The sequence below is a fragment of the Prenolepis imparis genome, unplaced genomic scaffold (genome assembly GCF_030444845.1).
Source record: "Prenolepis imparis isolate NDT839.2.m4 unplaced genomic scaffold, iyPreImpa1.0 SCAF_2, whole genome shotgun sequence".
NCBI classification, from domain to species: Eukaryota; Metazoa; Arthropoda; class Insecta; order Hymenoptera; family Formicidae; genus Prenolepis; species Prenolepis imparis.
In genome coordinates, this window is record NW_028141160.1 from 22,117,573 (window position 1) to 22,134,897 (window position 17,325).

A 17,325-nucleotide genomic window follows, 5' to 3' on the forward strand; every position below is an offset into this window, starting at 1 on the left:
AATATTTTTGAAAGTAATTTAATTATGAAATTGTTTTTTAGTTCTTTTGTCTGAATTGACCGATGTTGGAAATGTTACCAAGGAACAATTCTTAAGTAAGTTTATAATCAGAAACTAAATTTCAACAAGTAACAAAAATAATGTGGCTATATCTTCTTATTCTCACATTATTTAGATAGATTCTACAGCACGAAGGCTGCTGACAGTTACTATGTTGTAGTTATCGAAAACATAAATTCTAGAAAAGTAATTGCATGTGCATCATTAGCTATAGAACAGAAGTTAATTCATAATTGTTGTTTGGTATGTAATTATTTTTTATATTCTCCAATTTCTCTTCTAAAACCAAGAATAGTACATAATGGTATATGGATATATATTACTTTTTTTTTTTTTTACAGCGAGGACGTTTGGAAGATGTAGTTGTTAACAACAATTATAGAGGTAAATCATTGGGGAAGCTAGTGGTGACAATAATAATGCAATTAGCACGTTATTTTCACTGTTATAGATTAGCTTTAGATTGCACAGATCGTCTAGTGCCATTTTACGAGAACATAGGTTTCAAAAGAGAAACTAACAATACGAATAATCTTAACATACATTATTTCCACAGTGAAAACGCCACTGAATAGTCGCATTTATAGTAACTAAATTTGTTTTATTGTGGCCACCTGATGATAATGGCAATTGACCAATTAAATATTTGCGATGCAATATACATATGAATAAAAATTGTAAAAAATAGCATTATATCCTTGACAAGATTTTAAATTTGGCAGCGAGATACACACACACACACATTTGATTGGAAATTAAGATGTTATATTCGATTTCTTCTAGGAAAAAATCTCATTAACAAAAATTAAAAAAAAGTTATATACTTTTTTTTATAGAGAAATTTTATTATATTATACTAATAATGATGCAAACTAAAATATATCAAACTTTAGTCTGTATCTTTTATTTCTAGTGTTAATTAAGACGTTAACACTAAAAAGTGTCTTTAAAAAAGATGGATCCTATATATGCATATAAAATATACTGTAACATTATAGACATTACATTAGGTTGTAAAAAGTGAAAATAACTGTTAAATAAAATAATTAAATTTTACTTAACATATGTATATTTTTTTATGCATATAATGTTAATAAATAATATTGTAGAAAACATTTTTTTGGATAAATTTCTTTCTTACATCAGATAAGTTATAAATACAGAAAATACTTTCATCGTATTATTTGTAATATTTAATTTGCTTAATGTACAATATATATATATATACGGTGTATAATTACTTAAATCTTTTTCGCAGTTGGATTGGCTCGTAATTTCACCGCTCGTTTCGCCTCCATTTGCCTTTGCCTGGCCAATTTACGTTCCTCTCTTTTTCTCCTTGCTTCTTCAAATTTATTATTTCCACTAGGAACGCCTATTCAAAAAATATATTTTTTAATAAATGACTGGAGATTTGTATATGTGTTATTTAAGAATCAAGTCAAATATACTTGGTTGCTCGAAGGGCTGAACATCTTCGAGAGGCTGAAACTCTGAATCATCCCATCCTACTTCGGAAGAATCATTTTTTTCTTGAACACCTTGGATTGTTTCTTCTTCCTGTAATATATACAGATTATGCATTAACTAACAATCAAGATAATATATAGTCAGATCATATTATTTTTTTTTATATGCGTTTGTTCCTTTATTTTCTTCAATTATAATATGAATCGGCACTTTGAGATATTTTTATTAAACACAGGAAAAGGGTGCAAAGATATACTACTAAAAGAAGCGAAGTATTATAATCATGCGCTATCGTTCGCATTAACATATCCGTTTCAATGCAAATTAAGTCGAGTCATATGAAGATGTTAAAGCAGAACCTTGAGTCAGTGTAAAAAAATGTTAAAATGTCAAGATACAAACCGGTTCCTCCTCAAGGCTGGTCCACTGTTCATTAGCTTTAGGGGAGTGGCCGGACGATGATTTACTATTAGCTGGATTCAGTGGCACCGATGGCGTAGCGGCGGGCTGCTCCATATGCTGTTCCATATCTCCCCAATTATCAGCATCCCAGCAATCCCAATCGCAATCGGAATTTGTATTTTGAGTATTTTGCGTATCGTGCTCCTGATCGGGATCGAGGGAGGTCATGCTCGTCGCGCTGCTCGTTGTGGCAGTTGTGCTGGCGCTGCTCTGAGAGCTACTAGCTTGTTCTAAAGTAATTAAATGAAAGAAATGTAATAAAGAGATATATGTACATGGAATATATAAAGTACATTTCTATTTTTTAATGAAATTTTAGAAGAGATTATAGAGACGATATAATATGATGAACGCTAGTAAAGAGAACCGATGCGAACCTAAGGAAGCAGGTTTATTTAATAAGATCCTAGATGTATTATGGGCATTCGAGGATTTTGGTGTATCGGATTGACTGCGATAAAATTTCGCCGTGACCGCAGTAACGGCCCATCCAGCCCACGTCGCCGCGGCGTTGCTGAGGCTGGGTGTCGCAGTATTCACATCTGCCTCTACAAATATATTTTGATAACAACATTAGTCTTAGTATTTTTATTTTCCCGTAAAGGATTCGCAATTAATAATTCATCAAGTACTATGACGCGATTGATCAAATGTTCATAAAACGTATAAATAGTATTTTTTTAAGCGATATTAATATATAATTTTATAAAAATACGCGTCTGTATGCTTGAAGACTAATGAATACACATGTGTGCTTACCCATCGATTCGCGAAGCCCAGGATCTTCAGAGACCGTTTCGAGCTTCGATAAAAAACCTCGAATGGTTCGGAATGCATTGTCTCGTACACCTTTGTCCACGTCTGTGGTAAGTGGACACAAAGCCGGTAAAATGCGATTTGCAACTTCCTGCAGTAGAAAATATTGCTGCGTTGCAGCTAGAGCCAGTATACTTGCAATTCTAGCTGGCGGAAAAGAGTCGCGAGTTCCCCGGATAAATACGCCAAGCAATACCTAAAATTACATTTATAAATTGATTTAACAACAATTACATCATTTCAAGCGAATATATTATTTAATATTTATTAAAATATATTATTTTATAAATTATAATATAATTTTATATTTATGAATACTAGAGATTGGGAAATAATATATTATTACATTTAAAATATATTTATGAAATCCATTCAATACAAGAATAATTAAAAAATAAAGTAATTTAAAAATATATATATAAAAGAAGTAGACGTTGAAGAAAAAAAATATTTTGTTAATAGCTGTGCAAGGTGCCAGAAATATTAAAATCGATATTACCTTCTGTCTTATCTGAGGATGAAGATGTTGAGCAATTTTTCCTAGGCAAACTGTTGTATTCGTGCGAATACTGCCATGTTCATCCTTTGACTGAAGCTTTACGAAATGTTTTAAAGTCTCGACGTTAAGATTATTGTAATCTAACTTTGGTGCTAAATGTACGACTGATCTTATCGTTTCTTCCTTGATCGCTGGATTTGTATCGAGAAAGCCGTTTGCTACCTGCAAAAATTATATGTAAAATTGAGGTTTTATAATATAACAGTATAATTGTTATATATGTATATGTAATAATGAAAATGATTAATATATTGGTTGCTATGTTTTGTAAAATTATTAACTACATATATATACTAATGAAAATATTTAAGATTGTATATATATTTATTGACTGCCTTATAAAATTGATAGAGAAAGAAGTATACAACTATTTTCTATTCATTCTGTTTTCTTTCTTTTTCTATTTACTCTAAAATTATAGCAGAGATTGTATGACAAAACACTTGACTTTTTTAGCTCTTTATCAATGTCATCATAGATTTTATAGAATCCAGAAGCATGAAATGTAAAATTTGTTAATGTCCAATGAATTATTTTTACCTGAGGAAAGATAGCTTCGTTAACAGTTGCTGATTGCAGATGGTCGATGAATCGATCCAATTGCTGCAGTAATCGTAATCTCGTCGCTCTGTCATTCGACGCGAACAATTTGACGACGCACGGCACTACTCGACGTTGGTACTCAGCGTCGGGTAATTGAGAGCCCAATTGCAGCAACGGCGGCAATACTGCACTTCCGGCATCTCCGAATTCGAAGGCCGCCAGCAATTGTGGTAGAATCTTATATCTGCCAACGCCATCGGGAAACGAATCCAATTGCGTGGCCAATTGCGAGAAGAATCGGATCTTCTCTCCCCTCTCCTTCATCTGAATCTCTTCCAGGAACAATAGAGCGTCAACGAGATCGTTTTTGAAGAAGCCACCGTTACTGCGGCAACGCGCTATCACATCTGCAGGATTTGGCCTTCCTTCCGGATTAACTCCCGTTAATTCTCGATATACTGCCGTTATTTGCTTCGGAATCTTACAAAAAAAAAGAGAATTAATCAATGATGGAATATTATGTTTCACTAAAATATAATATAAAATGAGTGGCTAACTTACTTGACCTGTAATTTTAAGCTGCGAGCTGTTGTTAAGGGTGCTATTGTACGTTTCCCAGATTAAACAGCCAAGTCCCCACATGTCAACTGAGCTATTGTTTTTATTTATTAATTTTTTTTATATTTATTATTTAATGTTATTTATGTTAACGTTAAAAACCTAAACGCGTGTATTTGCAAACGCCTATATCATGCTATATTGTACTATATGTATCATACTATATTGTATTATAGTTATTTGAAATTTTGATAAAATTAATTACACTAATTGACAAAATTAATCATTTACCATTTAGTTAATGGTTTTGTATTTTCTTTAGCCTCTGGTGGTCGATACACTTGAAAAGTTGGGGGTAAGAAATTGTATAATGTGTCCACAGCTGTCATGTACTCGACTCCACCGAGTTTCCATTCACCACTTTCTTCGTTAACAAACACTGTCCACAGATTGACATTATTATGCCGTAAATTCCCATCATTATTTAAGAAGTTAAGTGCCCTCTGCCATCAAATCGAAGTAATATGTATTATAGATTTTTCCTGTTCAATGTATGTTGTTTAGAAATTTCCAATATAATATGCGATATTCATTTATACATACTGTAATTTGAAATATACCCCAGGAAAAGTACAATTCCTTCTTAGAATCATTTTCGAAATTGCATTTCTGTGTCAAACGATTGTACAATGGCTCCACACGTTCTGTGGCTAAGTAAACCATTTTATCAGTCTAGAATAACACACACAAAAGGGTGCAGATTACATCTCTATTAAGAAGAATTATGATACTAAACTAATGTAAGTCGATACAACTTATACCTCAAGACTATCAAGATACGCAAGTATACTTGGATGCCTAAGTGTCTTAAGCCTCTTTACAGCTGAACGAACAATGTCCAGTTGTTGCTCTCCTCCATTTTTAACATCAAAGACAAAAACTGAAACATCCTCACCAGTTGTGGTGCCCTAGGGAAGATTTTATGATGACAAAAGTATAATACTTTCATTGTACATATCATATTATGAATTAAATATTTTGCCAAATATGATTTATTATTGTAAATTACAAATTGTATAGTGCTTTTACAAATTACAAATCATTTCTATTATATCTAACTAAATTACCTTTCTTTTAGCTCTGTGCAATGTCCAGATACTTTTATTTTCTAAGCCTGGGATAGGTTCCCCAATATCATATGGGAAATCCTTGGCAGGGTCTCTTGAAAAGAAGGACCACATTGTGTAAAGCTTAAACTTTTATCTACACATAAAGAGTACATCCAATGTAATGTATTATTGACATTATCGCCGAACAGCAGCGCATCAGATCTGAAAATAGAAATAATTGTAATCAGCTGATTGAAACGCAATACACAGTTAATAAATGCAGTTGAAAAATGTACGATTTTTTAATGACGTGGAAATGCTTTATTGTTTAACAAACGGCTTCAATCTAATTCAATTCATGTTGAAAGTAGAGGTTAAGTAACAGTTACATATTAGAAGTCAAATGAAAAATTCATATTTAAAATAATCTCTTATGTAAAAAACAAAGCTTAAACCTCTTTTTTATAAAAAAATCGAGAACACACAAATAACTGAAAGTTACAAGTTGTTAGACATATTATCGTTATGACGTTAATAATTAATTACACATTCGTTGTGTCGAGAGTTACATAAAAATAAATTGTCTTCGAATGAAATAAATAGAGAATTTGACAAGGACGTAAACGCATTTTATACGATTTATCCGAAAATACACCTTTTTCGTTATAAAAGATCTAATTTTTTTATTCTTCATTATTACGTATATTTTTATTTGTACGTAAAAAATATTGTTGTTTCTACCTATTCGCATATTACAAAAATGTTTATATCACATGTACGTTTTATACTTTTTTAAAAATGTTATTGCTACGACTAACACACGGAAAAGCGATTATCTTCATGGCAATTTCCAGAGTATTCGCGTCGCGTAAAAATTCGCGCATGCTTTTTCTTTACATATGTATTATAAAGAGAAGTTTGACATCACGGCATCTCCGACCCGACTATCACGTTAGATTTATACGAATACTAATTTCGATTCGGCGAGAAACACATTTGCCGACACAGATGAGGAATATCGCACACATTTTTCATTCTCTCATACCTGTGCGAGGATATAAAAATTGTCACGGGTGAGCGAAAAATCCGAAGTTACGGGCTCTTCGAGTCTCCACGAGACACGCGTATCAATACAACGACACGTCATTTTAGTATACACACGCTATAATTAATCAGTGAATTGTCGATTAAAAACTGGACTAATCATGAGTCTTATGACAGATGACAGGAGCGCGTCATGTGCGCGCGCGCGCGCGTTATGTGTGTTGTATGTGTGTTGATATGTATCGAAAGATCGAAAGGGCAAAATACGATCGGCGCAGTGCGCAATCCGTAGGTTTGTTCCTTTGTTTGACTATATATATAGTCAAAGGTCTGTTCTTTATTTTAGCTGCACATCTACACTTTTTACTCCCGAAATAAATTATAAAGCAAAATAAAAGAACATTTTTTAAAAATATTCTCGAAGCTAAAGCCTACGGCATAGCCTAAGATTTAGTAAGATATTAGAAATGCTGCATTCTGATTGGTGCATTTTTAGTATGTTACTAAATATTATCAGATCCAGTACGAAAAATCGTACCGTGTGCCGTAGGCTTTAAATGGCAAAATATATCCTCTCGAAATAATTTAAATAATTAATTCTTACTTTTATCACTTGTGTTCTGACTAATCTTCTACGAAAATATAAAAAAATAGATAAAAATTAAAAATTTCGAATAGATCAAATTATAGCTCGATATGACACGTTTTGCAAAATTTATCTAGGAGAGTTTTCATGAATCTCATTTGGGGAAGTTAATTTTTAATCATTTGGCCACATTTCCTTCGTATTTGGCGATTACTTCACAGCATGGACGTATGAATATATCTGGTCGGAGCTTTCCGGCGCGGGGGGTGAAGATTTTAGGGGAGGAGGGGGCCGCCATATTGTCTGGCGACATTAGTGCTGCTCCATAGGTATAGAACAGTGTCATTGAATTATTTTATTGTGCGAAATTAATTTATTACACGAAAATATTAAAAAATGCCGCTTTGTGTTGCAATCGGCTGTTACAATAAAAGTTATCGCAAAGCTAATGATAAAAATCTAGTCTTTCTTTCCCCGAATCCAATAACACAATTCTTTTTCATCAACCAACTGAGATGCAGTGATATATTTTTGTTATTTATATGAAGAACCGTAATTCTCATGATTCAGATTTTTTTAAATGAATTAAGAACACTTTTAGCTATAAAGTGGTCTCGTGGTATTACATATATATGATCAATATTGTTATAATAAAGTTGATTTTAATGTTTATGAATGTAATTCATATATATATATATATATTATATATATATATTATATATATATATTATATATATATATTATATATATATATTATATATATATATTATACATATATATATTATATATATATATATTTATGTATAAAATATATTTAAGTATAAAGTTATTTTCAATAATTTTTCAAAAATTTTAATAAATTATATTTTATATAATTGACTTTATAGCTTAAAATGTTTTAATACGTTTCAAAAAAGCCAAAATATGAGGATTATGGTTATCCATACAAACAATAAAAATATATCATATTTTGCATCATTTATATTAAAAGATATAAACTTTTAATATAAACATAGAAAATTATTTTCAATTGCGCACAATTGTTGAATTAATGTTCTATTCTATAAAAGTCTGTTCTCATGCAATAGAAGTAGAAATAAAATATCATGATATGTCACATTTCAAACAGAGCGCCAAAATGTCGCCAGACAAGATGGCCGATCCCCCGCCGCGCCAGTATCGGTCCCCTCGCAATAAAACTAACTTTACGCTCCGTCCAGATATATTTATACGTCCATGCTTCACAGTATGCTGGGGGGTTCGAGCTAACCTAACTTGAAAGATCTGATCCATTGATCTCAATCCACTGTACCCTTGAAAAAGGATTTATTATTGTTCGCGGAAACCTCTGTCTGTCAACGATGAGATTAGCACGTAATTTATCCTTTAGTTAAGAAACGATGCTTTGTGCAGCTCAAAGAGAATAGGGGAATAATCTTTGTCATGACATTAACTGTAATATTATATTCCGAAATAATTTCCCAGGTGAGGTAATGATTCGGCGATTACGAAATAACGTTAAACTGAACTCGACGAAACGACTTCATCGTTTGACACTCGAGATACTCTCTATGATATTTTTTTAAATTTGTATCAAAACATTCTTTTAGAACACTAAGAATTCTTTTAGAATATCGAGGAAGCAGATGAGAAGCTGCTGCTCCGTTAATCGGCAAAGATGCCGGTCGGCTTATTTCCGGCCCTTAAATTGGGCGTACTCTTTGTCAAACAAATCAGTAAACCTTTAGCCAAATTTCTCGTCAATCAAGCAAAGAGTCATCCAATCTTCAGGACTTACTTTATCATACCGCCTGCTCAATGTAAGTACTTGTTTATTTTAAAATGTATTCAAGTTTATTTACAAAATACCGTCTACTATAAAGTGTAATTGTCAATGTTTATAGTTTATCATTGGGCGGAGGTGAAAGCAAAGATGTATATTATGAATCTTGGTAAGCCCACAAAGGTGGCGAAACTGAACGAGACTATGGCTATCGAATTAGGTGCTAGTTTGATGGGCGAATTGATTATTTTCGGCGTAGCTGGCGGATGCGTGATCCTGGAATACAATAGACAAGTCACGAAAGAAGCGAAGAAGGAAGAGATCCGTCAAATGCAGATACTGGAGTTTACAGATGATATTCAGGCATTGTACAATACTACGTTGCAGCAGGAAGCTCGTATCCATTATCTGCAAAATGCGATCAGCGAATTGGCTAGGCATACAAGGCACAAGTTACCCGAACCCGCATCCCCGCAGGAAATAAGTAACAGCGACAGTTTAGAAGACAATACGAAGAAAAGTTCTAATAAAAATAGTAAGAGTACAACAGAAGCGAGTACAGAAAGCGAAAACAGATCATTGATAGAGCGTGCTATAGTCTATTATAAAGAATTAAAACCAGATAAAATTAGTTAAATTATAATTATTTAACGACGTTTTATATATGAATTACATCACTTGGGAAGATAATTTGAGATATTACAAGTATTGGACCGGTGTTGGTATTAAAAAAAAGAAGATGCACATTCGTATCAAAATGTACATAATTTTTTTTTGGGCTGTATACTTATTTATAACTTATTTTCGAAACATTGTAATTTAATCACACTAGTCCCGTACAAAGATTTTTAGCTAGCTGTATTATGTAAAAATACTTATGTATATCTGCCTATTATGTATCTAGATACTTTTAATAGAAATGTAGATAAATGTGATAATAAAATTTGCACAAAAAAATTTACATTACAATTTTCACGTAGAATTATTATTCTTGAAATTGATTCAACTTCTTACGTAATTACATTTTCCTGATATTCTGTGTGTATATATCTTTTGAGAGTGCTTATAATAGTTTTAGGAATTTACATTTTTTTTCTAATCTGAATTGCCGACATCAGATAAAGTGGAATGTGTATCTAAACAAACAGATATAAAGCAAAATCTCGCTATTCTAAATCAGCTGTGTCTCCGTAAACTGAAATTTTCCCCTAACTCTACTGTTCAATATCTTGATATGGTTCTGTTAAATTAATACTGTGCCCGCATGTGTATATGCGATATCGTGTATTATGTCAATCTGTCAGTTTTAAAAATCTCGAAAATTATTAAAAATGTTCGCGAAAAAGTTACACGATATCGCGAATTGTCAATCATATGATCCAGGAAAATATAAAAAGCAATGGATCGAGACGGGCAACAATTATTTCTTCGGTCTATGGGGATTGATTGTGCACTTGGTTTTATTATGGGGTGTGCTTGACGTTAATTTTCATTCGCCTATCATTAAGGAACTGCCGGTTGTATCAGCACCAAGTGGATCTCCGGCTAAAAGAGTGTTACTTTTTGTAGCTGATGGTCTGAGGTTTCAGACATTCATAGATAAGCCACCACCTTATCTCAGGTATTCTTCAAAACTTGCTCTCATCTTGTTCAAAAACTACAGAGCAATTCTACCTTTGTTATTTTGATTATTTTGATTTTATTTAATTAACTAATTTTTTTCATTAAGTAAAAATTAATTTATCTTAAAAAATATATTAATATTATTGATCACAATTTAATTTTATTAGATATAAATTTCTGTATTATTATTTATTATAGTATAAACATTTTAATATATTATAATTTATATTTTATTATGTTTTAATATTTCTACATTTTACTTAATTAGATCTATTTTGCAGGGATGTGATGAAGAATAAAGGCGTTTGGGGAATATCTCATACAAGAGTGCCCACAGAATCGAGACCAGGACATGTTGCAATTGCAGCAGGATTGTACGAGGATCCCAGCGCTATCTTCAAGGGATGGCAGGAAAATCCAGTGGATTTTGACTCTGTCTTCAATCAAAGCTACGCTACTTGGGCTTGGGGCAGTCCAGATATAATTCCAATGTTCACGAAAGGTATTCTGGAAGGAAGCGATAGCATTGTCAATCTTTTATTTCTTATGCTTATATCGAAATTTTGAAAAGGCAGGTAGCAAACGAAATGTTCATGGAAGCAGTTATCCCTCCACGTGGCAAGATTTTGACTCAAACTTGAATAATCAGACAATGCGTTTGGACTCATGGGTGTTTAATGCTTATTTGGAATGGTTGCACTCCTCGGTAGCTGAAACATTGAGAAATCAGAATGGAATCATCCTGTTCTTTCATTTACTTGGATGCGACACGCTAGGACATGCTAAAAAACCACATTCCAGGTATTTAAGATTTGTTGCGGATTGTTGTAATTTTTAAAATATACAAAATGCAGATATATTAATAAGACAGGAATTTTGAGCCTAGGCAATATGTTGAAAACATGAACTATGTCGATCTGAGAATTGAAGAGACTGTGAATATGACAGAGAACTTTTTTGGGAAAGGTACCACTGCTTATGTATTCACGGCAGATCATGGAATGACTGATTGGGGATCTCATGGAAGTGGTTTGCCATCCGAGACTGAAACACCGTTAGTTGTTTGGGGAGCAGGAATAAAATCGCCTGGTTTTCGTCGAGATATTGAACAAGCGAGTATAGCTCCCCTGATAGCGTCTTTGATAGGAATTCCTGTTCCTGTAAATAACGAAGTAAGTGTTTACATTTTATATATTTTATATAATATAATATATTATATATACATACACGAAATATTCTCTCAGGGTGCACTACCGTGGCAATACTTCGACGCGAATTATCAGGAATATGTCGGACATTTTTTACTCAGCAATGTGAAACAACTTGCACATCAAGTAACTGGAAATCGTGCGATAACTGGCGAGACTAGCACCGATTGGCGAGAAACGCAATTAAATAACAAAATTCTTAAAATTGAAGAACTCATCAATAAAAGAAGTATAACAGATGGAATTCGAGAAGGCGAAGAAGCAATTAACTTTGGCAAGGAGGCCTTGTCATATTTCAGGCAATATCAGCGATTACGGTTTTTGATATATCTGTCAATAATGTGGCTTGGCTGGATAGTTATGTTATTCTTGAAAATAACTGGAATAAAGCGTAAGCGTCGAAACTTGCGAGTCTCTCTACTGCAATTTGTAAACATTGGATTTGCAAGTCTGCTGATAATAATGTTAATTAAAAATGCAGGTAATTGCATAGTAAAATGCATTAATTTAGTGCAGAAGATACGTTGCTTTTTGCTATTGAGCTTTTTTTTAAATTAAATCATAATTTTTTATTTATAAAAAATTTATTTTTAATTATGTATTTTTATTGATTATAAATTTTATTAATCTACTTTGTGTACAGTATCTGATTACAGTAACTGGAGATTACAGTGCTATGCGTCCTTCGCCGTAATATCTATATGGTTTGCCATTGCTAAAATAATTACGTTAACGCCTGTATTTGTAAAAAGGAGCAAGAAGAAATTATTTATAGATATCGGAGGCACATTGTTGTTATTAGTAATACTATTTGTCGGACTAACATATAGATTTGCTCTCAGCATAGGAATATTATCTCTTATATTGATACGAATAGCAAAGTCGAAAAATGTACCAGCACCCATGATTTGGACGTCAATAGCACTATGTGTCTTTCCTTTATTGCCGGTCGTGGAGCCATATCCACGCATCTATATTGTGTATGTCTATATTGAAAGCAATTACATAATTAAAAGTTATTTAAAGATATTTTAATTTAAAAAAAAAATTAAATTGCTAAAAGTTTACTCGTATTTTTCTTTTATTAGTAATATAAAATGAATTTTTTTATTGACTTAAATTTCTTTTTTTCAGGATAATTGGCATTTGTGTAACAATGTCGATGGTGATCATCAATGAAACATCGCAGAGTCGGAGAATAATGGAAATTTTACGTTTAATTGTTACGACCCTCGTGTACACACAATTTCTCGATGGTCGATACTGGATATCGTGGACCATTCTATTTACTACACCATTATGCATCTGTTACTATCCAACGGAAACCAAGAGAAGAATGCTGGGCATAATGCTTGGATTTTTCTGTCCTCTTACATTACTGTCCGCATCATACGAGCCGCTCTTCTTCATTATACTTACAATCAATTTACATTATTGGTTGCAAACCACTTCAAAGAGCTCAGGAAAGACACAAAAGATTACAAGAGACTTGATCAAGGCAGCATTCTTCGTATCCTTTAAAAAAAAATTTTTTACTGTTACAAAAATTTCTATCAAGAGATATTTGTTTGTGATATTTCGAACATTTTTAATTAATTAGAAGTGAAAAAAGTAGATGGTTAAATTAATATTGTGACTAAGTGATCTTATATTATTTAATCTTTCTAAGAAAACAAATTAAAACTTATCTTTCATTTTTAATTTTGTAACATTTTTCTTTTGATTTATGTGGGGGACAATTATAATCATTTGTACATATCCTTAACATCTGATTATAGATGTTGTACATACTATTGAGTTTCTTCGGCACAGGTAATATGGCGAGCATCAGCTCGTTCGATCCATCTTGGACACGTCACTTTGTCACTGTTTTCTCTCCGTTTCTAATGACATCTTTGATACTCTTCAAGCTTAGCATTCCTTTAATATTAGTCGGATGCGCGAGCTACTCACTAGAATCAGAAGAGTGCAAGAAGCCTGTTTCTTTAGCCGTTCTTTTTTTAGGCGATTGTTTATCGCTACCTTTAATGTACTGTGTCACTCCTTATGGCAGTTGGCTCGACATCGGTAGTGCTATCAGTAAGTTCATTATCGCTCTTTCACTTCCTTGTCTTTTTGTACTGTTACGATGTCTTTCGTATCCACTTGTGGAATTGGATTTAAAACAATTCCACATCAATTTACTATCTCAAAAGAGGCACATTGTATAAATTGTTTTATATATAAGAATTATAACTAAATTATTACCTTTTGCTCGACCAAAGTTTGAGTGGGTAGTTTTAATCGTGCGTTTTAAACATTCACTTGTTCATATAGACGATTATTTTGAGAATATATTATAGATTGCAATAAAATTCAGTACAAGAAACTTCGAGATACGACAGTGCATTACATTAGTGAACTGTGTGAAATAATTATCCATATGTGCTTGCCACACTGTCACTATTACGTAATGTATATATAATTAAAAAACTGAACCAATATGTCTTAAAGACTGCATTTTCTATGTAATACTTATGTAGTCATTCCTATTTGTGTATTACGTAAAAATAGAAAATTATATTTATTAAAAATATTTAGTTTGTAGTGTATTATCATTAATCTATCACTGTCCTCTATTTATATATCGTAAATATACACGCTGATCCGATTTATTATCGATCAAGCATATAATTTGTAAACATGAAATACAAAATTGGAATCACTATTGAACAGTGTTTTCCAATCTCGTTGAAGTGGTGCATTACATTAAGCCCAATCTTATGTACCTCAAATAATTTCATTCCTATAATATAATATAATATAATACATAATCACGAGGAAAAATACAACAAAAATTTAAAATTTGAACTCTTTGTATTTTTTAGATGTTTTTGTGTCCTGGATTTGCTGACGTTTACGTTTGCTCTGAAACACAAAAACAAAAATAATCAGTTCAAAATTGACATATTGAAAGAACAACTGATTTTAATTAAAAAGACCAGTTTAATTATAATAATTTTTTATTATAATATATTATAATATAAATATTATGTTATAATGTAATAAAAATACACACCTTCTGCCGTTGTACGTGATCTTGCAGCATATCCGACAGATCTTCTCTCCTGAGATGCGCCTGTCTCGACCTCATCGTCTCCTCGTACCTGGACGCCATCGCTTCGGAGTCGAGGTCCAGCTCGCTAGGATCCAGGGTCAACTCCACCGCCCCGTCTTTCTCCGCGCGAGCGTCGCTCGCGCTACCGCTGATTCCACCACGACGTGCTGCGATGACGGACGGCGGTGCCTGGCCACCCGCTGCACCAGTCATGTCGTACACGTGCGTGCTACCCATCATACTGGCGCCTAGACCCTCCGTACGTCGTTCCTGCAGCACCGTGTACAGCGCGGGCGTGTCGCCGCCTTCCATCTCGCTCTCGATCTTCTTCTTTCGCAGCTCAATGGTCTCCGGGGTCTCCAGACCAGCCGGGATCGACGTGATGCCGCTCGGTGTGATCAGACCCTCGGCACCGGGCGTAACTAATCCGCTGGCGTCATCGTCTCCGTCCTTTCCTTCGCCCTCGCCGCCCTCGCCACCCTCCTCGGCGTCCTCGTCCTCGTCCTCGTCGCCCGACGACTCCGATTCCGGCTCGCCCCACATTCCCCGATCTATCTCCTCGTCCATCGCGTCCGCGCCGGATGTGCGGGACACCCCGAATACGTCTCCGTAGAGCGGCCTACCTGTTTCATCCACCGGTGGTTTTCCCCAACCGCCCGCATGATAACCGAAGGCGCAACCCTCCGGAATGGGCGCGTTCAAGCCGGGTATCTTGAGGTTCGGATAACTCGGCGGCGGTCCGTAACGTTGCATAGCTATGAGCCAGGGCGGCGGTACCTTTTGACAGTTCGGTCCCACCGGCATTCCCAGTGCTGTGCGCAACTCGTCCGATAGTTCGCCCGGTTTCTTCTCCTTCAAGCGAGTCTCGAATTCCTTGCCCTCGTAATAAAGATCGCCGTGGATCGTCATGCGCGGTTTCGTTTGCCACTTGAAGAAGGCGTCGTGCAGCTTCTGATAGTCGATGTCGATCTTACCCAGCTTGGGTCTCGCTCGCTCCCGCATCTTCGCCTTCAGCGTACGCGTGTCGTCGCGCTCCTGCAGACTCGCTCTCATCTCCGTGATACCGGTGCGCTTGATGAAGTCCGGCAGATCGAAGGGTGGCTTCTCTATACCCCGTTTGCCCTGGAGATACTTCCGCTTGAAGCACCAGTGTCTCGGTACCGGGACCGTGTTTCGATGCGCCTTTAATTGTACGAGCAGCTTCGGATCTCGCGCGGTAACGTCGTGCATCTCTACCACATCCGGACGACCTACCAGCTGCTTCAGTTCCGCTACGCTCAGTCGCGTTAGCCTCTTGAGTTTTCGCTTAGACAGTCGCGGAGCCCCGTTTTCGCCGGTGCCCTGCTGTTGCTGCTGCTGATTCGCATCGTCGTCGAAATCGTCCAACAACGGCACCTTACTCGGTACCCCGGTGCCGGCGGTCTGTATATTCGTCACCGGGGGATACTGCCCGATGGGTTCACCTTTGTCAGCCGCGTCGTTAGGACTCGGTTCCGGCTCGACCAGTTTGAACGCTTCAAAGACTCGAGCAAATTGACGGTACATCGGTTCTAAATCATTTATGCTCGGTATTTCCTGTATGTACTCTATTTCCGGTAAATCTCCTTTATTCTTAGCATTGTTCTCTACACTGTCCTTCCTCTGTTCGGCATCCCTCTTCTCCCCGTTGTGCTTCTTCCTCTTTGACTTTTTCTTCTTTTTTGTCTTACTCGACTTAGAATCCATTTTTTCTGATTTTTGTTGTTCCAGCTCCGTTATGACGTCTTCCATCTGAGAAGCATCTTCGCCATCGTCCTTTGGTGATTTACTTATGGGACTAACATCGTCAGGATCACCACCTATTTCTTTGGCTCTCTCTGTCTTAAATGCCAAGGCTTGCTCCAAAGCAGCTGGAAGCTTAACAGAACCACCATCCCCTTCTCCAATCCCATTGTCAACATTCTGATTTTGTAACTCTGACGGAGGAGCCACTTTCAAGCTCAAGAGACTCGGAAGAGTTTTGGTATCCATGCTGAATGACTGCAATAAAGACACGTAGGATATAATCTTAATTTATAATTTTTCACAGATGTCTTTTCTATCTAAACACTTGACTTATATCATTATTAAATTATAAACAAAAGTTTTAGTATAAACTTAAAGTCGTGCAGGTTAAATGAAATATATTATGTTCAAATTTAATACCTTTTCAAGCGACAATTGATTCCATATGCGTACACATGTGCATTCGCGTATGCAGTTTTCAACGTTTGTTTATTTTTCTACACATTAGACTCTTAATTTCATCCCTTATTCCCAACTTATTTCCACCTTTTTGGCGTATAAAGGGAAAAGGGATACACGACGCATCGAAGAATATACCGATTACAAGATTGGCAAGTTTTCACTTGCAGACTGGAAATCAGGT

The 17,325-nt window shown here is 35.0% G+C and overlaps 5 protein-coding genes across 7 annotated transcripts; 3 read left to right on the plus strand and 2 right to left on the minus strand.

Annotated features, from left to right (window-relative positions):
• Positions 1-28: 28 nt before the first annotated feature.
• On the plus strand, positions 29-1,080 carry LOC145932955 (putative glucosamine 6-phosphate N-acetyltransferase; the record flags this gene model as incomplete). Its single annotated transcript, XM_083032179.1, has 3 exons — positions 29-95; positions 176-303; positions 402-1,080. Coding segments are annotated over 3 exons (429 nt in total), but the record flags the coding sequence as incomplete, so codon positions are not given.
• A 106-nt stretch (positions 1,081-1,186) lies between these two features.
• Positions 1,187-6,864, minus strand: Yata (N-terminal kinase-like protein yata). 2 transcript variants are annotated; one of them, XM_083031894.1, is made up of 13 exons: positions 6,623-6,864; positions 5,596-5,799; positions 5,290-5,436; positions 5,072-5,200; positions 4,760-4,971; positions 4,472-4,562; positions 3,908-4,390; positions 3,308-3,529; positions 2,752-3,004; positions 2,370-2,540; positions 1,933-2,222; positions 1,512-1,620; positions 1,187-1,435 (listed from the first exon to the last, which is right to left on the minus strand). In XM_083031894.1, exons 2-13 carry the CDS (start codon positions 5,707-5,709, stop codon positions 1,302-1,304), a joined length of 2,355 nt encoding a protein of 784 aa, XP_082888020.1. In that variant the 5' UTR covers positions 5,710-5,799; positions 6,623-6,864; the 3' UTR covers positions 1,187-1,301. The 2 variants fall into 2 exon arrangements, with proteins under 2 accessions (XP_082888020.1, XP_082888021.1); XM_083031895.1 differs by lacking the exon at positions 6,623-6,864 and adding an exon at positions 6,319-6,532.
• Positions 6,865-8,439: 1,575 nt separating this feature from the next.
• Positions 8,440-9,951, plus strand: LOC145932710 (optic atrophy 3 protein homolog). Of its 2 annotated transcripts, none has more exons than XM_083031901.1 (3): positions 8,440-8,692; positions 8,818-9,027; positions 9,112-9,951. In XM_083031901.1, the coding sequence occupies exons 2-3, from the start codon at positions 8,886-8,888 to the stop codon at positions 9,624-9,626; spliced, it is 657 nt and encodes a 218-aa protein (XP_082888027.1). In that variant the 5' UTR covers positions 8,440-8,692; positions 8,818-8,885; the 3' UTR covers positions 9,627-9,951. The 2 variants fall into 2 exon arrangements, with proteins under 2 accessions (XP_082888027.1, XP_082888026.1); XM_083031900.1 differs by having other exon boundaries at positions 8,441-8,692; positions 8,838-9,027.
• Positions 9,952-10,233: 282 nt separating this feature from the next.
• On the plus strand, positions 10,234-14,031 carry LOC145932711 (GPI ethanolamine phosphate transferase 1). The gene is made up of 8 exons (XM_083031902.1): positions 10,234-10,611; positions 10,895-11,115; positions 11,189-11,414; positions 11,500-11,785; positions 11,858-12,302; positions 12,465-12,801; positions 12,956-13,331; positions 13,600-14,031. The coding sequence occupies exons 1-8, from the start codon at positions 10,322-10,324 to the stop codon at positions 14,029-14,031; spliced, it is 2,613 nt and encodes an 870-aa protein (XP_082888028.1). The 5' UTR covers positions 10,234-10,321.
• A 105-nt stretch (positions 14,032-14,136) lies between these two features.
• On the minus strand, positions 14,137-17,297 carry Sf3b2 (splicing factor 3B subunit 2). The gene is made up of 3 exons (XM_083031903.1): positions 17,103-17,297; positions 14,880-16,937; positions 14,137-14,728 (listed from the first exon to the last, which is right to left on the minus strand). The coding sequence occupies exons 2-3, from the start codon at positions 16,926-16,928 to the stop codon at positions 14,660-14,662; spliced, it is 2,118 nt and encodes a 705-aa protein (XP_082888029.1). The 5' UTR covers positions 16,929-16,937; positions 17,103-17,297; the 3' UTR covers positions 14,137-14,659.
• Between the last annotated feature and the right edge of the window lie 28 nt (positions 17,298-17,325).

Bases quoted from the DNA above. Each gene is read 5' to 3' on its own strand.
- Sf3b2 (XM_083031903.1), bottom strand. From the start codon at position 16,928: ATGGATACCAAAACTCTTCCGAGTCTCTTGAGCTTGAAAGTGGCTCCT. The intron at 14,729-14,879 runs GTGTGTATTTTT...TTTGTGTTTCAG, and splicing joins ATCACGTACAACGGCAGAAG to AGCAAACGTAAACGTCAGCA.
- LOC145932710 (XM_083031901.1), top strand. From the start codon at position 8,886: ATGCCGGTCGGCTTATTTCCGGCCCTTAAATTGGGCGTACTCTTTGTC. The intron at 9,028-9,111 runs GTAAGTACTTGT...CAATGTTTATAG, and splicing joins TATCATACCGCCTGCTCAAT to TTTATCATTGGGCGGAGGTG.
- Yata (XM_083031894.1), bottom strand. From the start codon at position 5,709: ATGTGGTCCTTCTTTTCAAGAGACCCTGCCAAGGATTTCCCATATGAT. The intron at 3,005-3,307 runs GTAATATCGATT...ATGTAATTTTAG, and splicing joins ATCCTCAGATAAGACAGAAG to GTATTGCTTGGCGTATTTAT. The intron at 2,223-2,369 runs GTTCGCATCGGT...TAATTACTTTAG, and splicing joins AAATAAACCTGCTTCCTTAG to AACAAGCTAGTAGCTCTCAG.
- LOC145932711 (XM_083031902.1), top strand. From the start codon at position 10,322: ATGTTCGCGAAAAAGTTACACGATATCGCGAATTGTCAATCATATGAT. The intron at 11,116-11,188 runs GTATTCTGGAAG...TTGAAAAGGCAG, and splicing joins AATTCCAATGTTCACGAAAG to GTAGCAAACGAAATGTTCAT. The intron at 13,332-13,599 runs GTATCCTTTAAA...ATCTGATTATAG, and splicing joins TGATCAAGGCAGCATTCTTC to ATGTTGTACATACTATTGAG.